Below are 8,199 nucleotides of genomic sequence, written 5' to 3'. Positions count from 1 at the left end.
AATCCCTGCACACTAGACTGTTTTTACTTGTGTCCCGAACTAAGACTACCTGATTCCTTTGCCCTGATGCCCAGCACGGAGACTGTCCCTGAACGGGTGGTTGGCCCACCCCAGCACCTACGCACATAGCTCTGCGGCTCCTCATGGCCAGACCAGGAGAGGGTTAAACAGCAGCCCTGGCCTTAGATCAATCAGCCTTGGCATTGGAGAAGCAGGTGGCCCAATGTTTAACCAGATTCTTTCTGGTCCTTTTGTAAGCTTGGCTCAGGAGCTCAATCCAGCCAGGTCTTCTGAGAGCTGAAACCTGGGCCCCTCTCGCCCCTTTAGGCGCCTCTCCCAGCCCCACTTCCTGAGTCCTAGGGTGCCAAGTAGCTGGAGCTGCCAGGGTGGGGAAACAGGGGAGGAAGCTTTACAAAGCTGGAGGAGCTGTAGGTGGAGAGCAGGGAGGGCCTGGTCCATGCTCTGCCCAGGCCCTGGTCGAGCCCTTCCCATCCCTGCCCTCCCTATCCCCATCTGTGTACAGAGAAGGCTGGTTTGGGTAGTCCCTCCTGATAGGAAAGGGCAAGAGCAAGGGATCCCCAGACTCCAGAACCCCCTAGCTAGGGGTCCCTTTGCTGGACACTTTTTCCACCAGACGTGAGGGTGGGTAAATCTTTAACTAGCTAGCCCAGGGGAGGCTGGAGCCTTTCCGGATGGATGATTGCCTGAGAAGGGGGAAAGGGGGTGGGGGATGTAAGTTGTGTACAGCAGTCCCGGTGAGGTGGGAAAGGGCGGGTAGTGGAGGGAGAAAGAAAAGAGACTCGGGCGGAGCTAACTTCGTGTGCAAAGCGAGACATGGAGGAACGCGGGTCTCCAGACGGGTAAGCAGAGATTCTGGGAGGTTTCGAGGAGCCTCTGGGCTCAGGGATGGTAACTCCCGTTGCTGCCACAGGGACCCCGCGCGGAGCCTGGAGCAGGGGCCAGAGGGGCCAGAAACGCCCATCCAGGTGGTGCTCAGGTAGGTATAGGCTGGCTGGGGAGAGCCGGGCGGCGGGGGGGGGGGGGGCGCGAGCGAGGACAGGACCGATGGCGACAATGGGATGGACCGTCCGCCTTCCCAACGGACCCCAGGGTGCGTCCCATGAGCGCGGCCGAGTTGCGTCGAGGGGAACAGAGCGCGCTGCACTGCTCGGGGACCCGGACTCTGCAAGTGAGGAACCCTCCCCCACTCGAGCCCCAACCCCCTCCCCCACAAACCTACCTGAAGGCCCCTCCGCCCCTTTCCCGGGGCAACTTTGTCCCAAGACCCCGCCTCCCCGGGACATCCCCGTGAGCCCCGCTTTCCCAGGCTCCGCCCCCAGCGTGCCCCGCCCCCTCGGCCACCCCCTCCCCCAGGTGAGCCCCCCGGGCGGCGGCCCGGACGTGGCGTTCCGCTTCGGCGCGGTGCTGGACGGGGCGCGCACGCAGGAGGACGTGTTCCGGGCGTGCGGCGTGCGGCGGCTGGGCGAGCTGGCGCTGCGCGGGTGAGTGAGGCGCCGCCAGGGCCCCCGGCCCCGGCCCCCCACGACCCGGGCCCCCAGCCCACCCCCTCCCCTCCAGCCCCCAGCTCACCGCCGCCCGGGTCCAGCCGCGCCCCTGCCGCCCGCAGCTTCTCCTGCACTGTCTTCACCTTCGGCCAGACCGGCTCCGGGAAGACCTACACCCTGACCGGGCCTCCTCCGCAGGTGGGCCCGGCGCCCAGGGAGCGGGGAGGGAACGGGAGCCGCGAGGCCCTGGGGAGCCGCACGCTTCCAGGGGGAAGGGCCTTCGTGCCACCCAGCCCCATTTGCAGATGGGGAAACTGAGGACTGGAGAGGTGAAGGCGTCTGCCTCATATGGAGCCACTTTTATCCGCTTGACTTAATAGCTCTCAGTTTCTGCATCTGTATGCGGAAGTGACAGTTCTGACCGAGGGTTACTACCCTGTTCCGCGGGAACTTGGCACGGTTCCTGGCGCATAGTAGGGCAGTCCTCTACCAGGGGTAGTTCTGACTGTTGCTTTGTGTTGGGAGGAGCGTGATCCAGCCCCAGGCTCAGCTGTTTTCTGCCCCCAGGGCGAGGGTGTGCCCGTACCCCCCAACCTAACCGGCATCATACAGAGGACCTTCATCTGGCTGTTAGACCGGGTTCAGCACCTGGGCGCGCCTGTTACCCTCCGTGCCTCCTATTTGGAGATCTACAATGAGCAGGTGGGGGACTGAGATGAAGAGAGAGCCCTCAAGGAGAAGGAGGCATTTCTCTCCAAAGAGCAGGGGTGGAGGGACAGAAGCGGCTGGGGGCCTGTTGCTGGTAAAGGCTAGGAGTGGATGGAGCGTGGGCTCAGGGCCCCTTCCCTCACCCACCACCTTCACCTCAGGTTCGGGACCTTCTGAGTGTGGGATCTCCCCGGCCCCTCCCTGTTCGCTGGAATAAGACCCGTGGCTTCTATGTGGACCAGCTGCGGGTGGTGGAGTTTGGGAGTCTGGGGGCCCTGATGGACCTTCTCCAAATGGGTGCGTGCTACTTCAGGGGTGCTTTGGGGTGTGGGGACGCCCATTCCTCAGCTGTTCACTGTGCACCCCGAGTCCCTGGCTGGAGCTGTGGATTGAGATGCTCCGTGTGGGAGGAAAGGGCCAGCAAACCAACAATTCAGACAAAACCCAGAGATGTTCTCCCCCCCTCCCCCCGCCGCCCCACGCTTGCAGAGTCTGCTGTCCAAACTCTTGGAATTCTCATGATGGGGCATGATTGGGTAGGGTGGGGTCAGGGTCATGGTTTCTCTTGTCCAGGGCCTCTGCCTTGGTCGGGCCCCATCTTTGCCCCCTGAGGAGGTCTCCCCACCTCAAGGCTCTCCCCTTCCAGTCCTTTCCCCTACATGCAGCAAACCCCATCCCTTTTCCTCTCCAGACTCCCAGACTCCCAGACTCTTCCAGTTTCTTAAAAGTAAATGTCATACCTCTTAGGCTAGTCTGTGACGTCCTTCTGTTCCAGCCCCATTCATTCATCAAGTATTTATGGAGCATTCACTCTGTGGCAGGCACTGGGGACTCTGGGTTCTGGCCCCAAAGTTGTGCCCAGAGCTGAGCTTTCTGTCTTAGTCTTTCTCTTTCTCCACAAGGCAATGGGAGAGATGTTCATAAAACGTGAATTTGATTGACATTCCTCTGCTCAGTATTCCCCATCTTCCTCTCCCATGTCCGTGCTAGAGACAGCCCCGGCAGCCCTTCCTTCCCCTTTCCTGCCTCCGTGTCTTTGCATGGGCTGGCCCCTCTCCCAGGATGTCCTCGCTTCTTTTCCTTTATCAGTGACCACCTGCTCCTCCTCCCAGGTCCAGCTCCTGCCATTTTCCGCCTCTAGGTCTTACCCGCCGACGAAGCTCAGCTCACACCCTGAACCAGGCCTCCAGCCGAAGCCATGCCCTGCTCACGCTCTACATCAGCCGCCAAACTGTGAGTGTCCCCACGTGGGGAAGGAGCTGGCCCAGGGTCACCCAGCCAGGGTCTGCCTCTGGATATAGCAAGCAACTTGGGCAGGCACCGGAGGTAATAGTGGAAATCTTTTCGGCTTTGTGACTTTGGTGGGGACGGCCCCTCCCAGGTCTGACCCCTCTGCCTCACAGATGCCTCCAGGGGACCCTGGGGAACCCCCCGTGGCGGGGAAGCTGTGCTTTGTAGACCTGGCTGGCAGTGAGAAGGTGGCAGCCACAGGATCCCGGGGGGAGCTGATGCTTGAGGCGAACAGCATCAACCGCAGCCTGCTGGCCTTGGGTGAGACATGGGGCCGGCTGCATGGACGTCCTGTGTCCTTGCCCTGAGCCTGACCCAGAGCTGTCCCAGGTGGGAGAACCAGAGGAGTGGTAGTGGGGGGGTCAAGAGCTGTGACCCACTAGCCACCCGCCTCCTCTTGGCCTTAGCGTGCTATTGACTCGTGCCTCCCCTCTTAGAACTTTACGAGTCTATAAAACTGAGGGTCTATAAAGGTACGTTTTCATTTAAGAAGTAGAAACACTCGAGTGCAGAGGCTGAACGCTCAGACATTCAGCCTGTCCCCATGTGCAGTTGGGAAGACTGAGGCTCCATGAGAGGAAGGAAGTGACCTCCTTTCCACCCCTGCCCTAGGTCACTGGGCCTTGAGGTCCCTTCCTCGGCGATGTGTGTAGGGAGATTTTCAGGGAACTCTTCTTCATTTCCTAAGCCTCTGCCGAGTGCCAGGTTCAGGAGTGGTCAGCCTCTTTGGTTGCACTGGGGATCGGGGTGGACAGGGTCATCTCTACCCTCAGGAGCCCCTGTCTAGTGGCAGAGACTGGTCTGACCAAGTAACTGGATCTCATAGGAGGAGGGATTTTCAAGTCACACAGGTCTGGGTGGAGGTCCCAGCTCTGCACATACCAGCTGGGTGGCCTTGAGGGAGAGCGGTGACCTTGCCGGCCTTGTTGTCCCCACCCAGGTCACTGCATCTCCCTGTTGCTGGACCCACAGCGGAAGCAGAGCCACATCCCCTTCCGGGACAGCAAGCTCACCAAGCTGTTGGCAGACTCGCTGGGGGGACGCGGGGTCACCCTCATGGTACCGGAGAGGAGCTGGCAGGGAGGAATGGCTCCTGAGGGAGGGGGTCCCAGAGAGGAACACTCAGAGGCAGTCCTCCCCAGGTGGCCTGCGTGTCCCCTTCAGCCCAGTGCCTTCCTGAGACACTCAGCACCCTGCGATATGCAAGCCGGGCCCAGCGGGTCACCACTCGGCCACAGGCCCCCAAGGTGAATGGAGGGAGACCCAGGTAGAGGGGAGGGCAGAGGAGATAGTTGAGGATCTGGGAGTAGTTGGAGTCCGAGTTGGTGTTATGGGAAGCCTGGAACTGAGTCAGAGTTGGGATTAGAGTCAGAGTCCTGGTAGGGTAGGGGTCAGGGTTATGGTCAGGGTTAGGGCATGCCTAGGTGTATGGTCTGATTTGGATATGATTCAGGGTGTACCCAGGATCCCAGCTGGTACCATGATGAAGTCTGAGTTGTTGAGTTGGGGTCTGACATAGTGTCTCCTTTGGGGTCAGGATCTGGGCCAAGGTTTGAACAGAACTGAGTTTAAGATTGGACTTGGAGCAGGGTCCAGCTTAGAGCAGGCCCTCCAGGCCTCCAGTGAAGGTTGCCTGACCCTTTGATGCCGTTAGCACAAGGTGCCTCCTCCAGGTGGACGTAGCCCCGGGATGCGAGGCTGGCCAGTGAAGCATGGGCTGGGTTTTAGGCTCTCCTCACCCACCCCGGGAAGCCCTTGAGCAGTGCACAACTTGGGCATCCACAGACAGCAGCTCTGGGCCTCTTTCTCTGCAGTCGCCAAAGGCAAAGCATCCCCAGCGTTTGGAGGTTGAGATACTGCAGCTGCAGGAGGAGAACCGTTGCCTGCGGTCCCAGCTGGGGCAAAGAGACCCCAAGGGTATGAGTTCCCTGGAGGCAGGGGTAGGGTGAGGTTAGGGTCCAGGGCTCCTCTGGATCCAGCCATCTTCCCCTTCCCTGCAGCCTCCAGGCTCAGTGGGGCTCGGGTGGCCTGGGCCCAGCGGAACCTCTATGGGATGCTCCAGGAGTTCATGCTGGAGAATGAGAGGCTCAGGTAGGGCCTGCCTCAGCCAGGGGGACTCTGCCCCACCCCGTCCCTCTGGGCTGCTCTGCCAAGTGCACTGCTCCCTAGTCTGTGGCTACCCTGCTGTCCCCCTGCTTGCCTCCTGAGGCACGTACTCCACCGCAGAGAGGGGGGCTAGCGGATACCCCCACAGGTAGCTCTGCCTCCTGTCACCTGCCTGGGGCCTGCTCTTCCCAGGAAAGAAAAGAGCCAGCTGCAGAGTAGCCAGGCCCAGGCCCAAGACGAACAGCGCATCCTGGCCCAGCAGGTCCAGGAGCTGGAGCGGTGAGCACGGCTGCCAGCTGGGAGACAGGCCTTGGGACCCAGGGCAGGTGGGAAAGGGTGGCTCAGTGAAATGGTCAAGGGTCTGACCTCTGGACCCAGACCCCCTGGGTTTAAACTTCAGCTCTGCCACCTACTAGCTATGTGATCTTGGGTGAGTCATTTTACCTCTCCCTGCCTGGGCTTCCTCTCATATAAAATGGGGATAATACAGAGCCTACTTTATAGGGTGGATGTAGAGTTCAGATTGAATGAGCTCATTTGTAAAGCCTTGAGCACGGCACCTGGCTTATAGTTAGTGCTCCCTGAGCATTTGTTAAAAGGGGGAATGTGGAGGCCAGCCCAATGTTGGTTCACAGGCTATAGGCACAGACCCCACTGTTCTCTCCAGGCGCCTCCTCAGTGCCTGCTACCATCACCAGCCGCACCCTGGCCTGGCCCCTCCTTGTCCCTGTGTGATGGTGCCAGCTCCCCCGTGCCACGTGAGTCTCTGCTTGGTGGGAGAGGGGAGGAGCAGGACCGGTGCAGAGCTTCTGACATGCCCTCTTGCAGGCCCTGCCTCCCCCCTGCTCCTGCAGCTGCTTCTGCCCCCTGTGCCGAGCACCACTGGCCCACTGGGCCTGTGCACGTGGGGAGTTCCACCTGCCCCAGGTAGGAAAGGGGGAGGCGGGGGGGGGTTGTTGAGCAAGCAGGGATTGCTGGAGATTTGTATACAGGGTTCGGCAGCCTGGGAGGCTCCAGAGTTCCAGGGTCCCAGGCTGGATCATGGGGTGAGGGGTCGCTTTGGGCCGGTTCGCTTGCCTCCCCCTGCTCCCCATCCTACCTTCTTTCAGGATCTCACGGAGCCACTCACTTACCCATTCGTCCACTCACACGTTACTCATTTAGGTCTTCACTTACGAGTTCACTCACTCGCTCGGTCACTCTCCCCTAAGCTCCAGCTTTGTGGCAGCCCCAGTTCTAGACGCCAAGAATTCCGAAAGAGACCAGGCGTGGTTCCTGCCCTCAGGGAGCTCCTATCTCCAGAGAGGACATTCCAAGGGCTACCTGCCACCCACAGAAAAAGGGACCAAGAGCCGCGCCTTTATGTCCCCCTGATATGCTTGCTGTCCTGAGGGGGCAGGCATGGCAGAGATGGTGGTGGCACCAGGAGGATGGGGCACGCAGAGGCAGGCTCACCCAGGGTGGGCTCTGGTCTTTCCTGCAGGTGTTTGGCCCTAAGGCCCCAGGCGGTGTGCCCCTGTATGCCCAGCCCTCACCCTGGGCACCCCCAGGCAACCCTGGCTCTGCCAAGTGTCCAAGAGAGAGGTGGGCCAGCCCTGGGGCACTGGGACGGGAGAGGAGGGCACCGGGCCTGGGAACCCAAGGCTCATCTCCCACTACCCAACCCACCCCGGCCCAGGAGTCCTAGCGACTGGCCTCAGGCCCGAGTCCTGGCGGAGATGCTGCTGGAAGAGGAGGCGGTACCCTCCGCGCCCCCGCTGCCTGTGGGGCCCCCGAACACCTCACCAGTGCTGAGAGGTGAAGAAGAGAGAGCGAGCGGCCCCTCGTGGGTGTATTTTCGGTGATCTTGGGCCGGAACCCACCCTGTCCAGACCTTAGTCTTCCCATCTCTGAGACAGGGTGTGTGTCGAGAGGCGATCTGTAAGATCTGTCCAGTTCCCAAACTTGGAATTCGCTTCCCGGGGCCACCTGTATGTCCAGTTGTGTGCAGGAGCCCGTGGTGTATGTTGAGAGGGAGGGGAGCCCCCTGAGGCTTCCCCAGAGGGTGATGGGACACTCATGGGTCCGGGTCGGGAGGGGCCCAAGGGAGCACAGGCCTTGAGTCTCACCGTGTGTTTCTCAGGTGGTGCTGCAGTTCCAAACCTGGCCCGGAGACTGGAGGCCCTCCGAGACCAGATTGGCAGTTCCCTGCGCCGCGGCCGGAGCCAGCCGCCCCCCAGCGAGGCTGCTGGGAGCCCCAGGCGAGTCCTCCCTCCCTGCTGAGGGCAAAGCAGAAGCCTAAGAGACTATACTGCGTGACCTTGGTCTGGGCTCTGCGCTCCCAGGCTTCCGTCTCCCTATCTGTGCAGTGGGGATGGCAGCTGCCGTCCCCCTGTGCACCTGTGCCGCACGGAGGCCAGTTCCTGAGGGCTGCGGCTAGGGGCTTGTGGGCAAGTTTGGGGGAGCAGAGGGAGGGGGACACCCCAGACTGTGAGAAAGGAGAGACTGGATCTGGGAGAAGCCAGGCGGCGGGTAATGAAACAGACAAATGATTAAAGAAAGGTGTCGCTCCGAGTATGGCGGGTCGTGTTTTGGGGGCGTCAGGCACTTC

The 8,199-nt window shown here is 61.1% G+C and overlaps 1 protein-coding gene across 4 annotated transcripts; it reads left to right on the top strand.

The window, feature by feature from the left end:
- The first annotated feature begins 295 nt into the window (after nt 1-295).
- Nucleotides 296-8,161, top strand: KIF12 (kinesin family member 12). 4 transcript variants are annotated; one of them, XM_082697118.1, is made up of 19 exons: nt 307-860; nt 932-997; nt 1,111-1,189; nt 1,375-1,502; nt 1,628-1,703; nt 2,073-2,207; nt 2,375-2,510; nt 3,355-3,446; nt 3,617-3,764; nt 4,444-4,562; nt 4,646-4,750; nt 5,318-5,420; nt 5,504-5,594; nt 5,802-5,888; nt 6,277-6,367; nt 6,438-6,536; nt 7,093-7,193; nt 7,288-7,406; nt 7,732-8,161. In XM_082697118.1, the coding sequence occupies exons 1-19, from the start codon at nt 835-837 to the stop codon at nt 7,869-7,871; spliced, it is 1,941 nt and encodes a 646-aa protein (XP_082553244.1). In that variant the 5' UTR covers nt 307-834; the 3' UTR covers nt 7,872-8,161. The 4 variants fall into 4 exon arrangements, 3 of the variants coding, with proteins under 3 accessions (XP_082553243.1, XP_082553244.1, XP_082553242.1); XR_014302344.1 differs by having other exon boundaries at nt 730-860; nt 7,288-7,508; nt 7,732-7,869; XM_082697116.1 differs by lacking the exon at nt 7,288-7,406 and having other exon boundaries at nt 729-860.
- Nucleotides 8,162-8,199: the final 38 nt, after the last annotated feature.

Source organism: Mustela nivalis (assembly GCF_964662115.1).
Source record: "Mustela nivalis genome assembly, chromosome: 13".
Taxonomy (NCBI): Eukaryota; Metazoa; Chordata; class Mammalia; order Carnivora; family Mustelidae; genus Mustela; species Mustela nivalis.
This window is presented reverse-complemented; position numbering and strand designations above follow the sequence as displayed.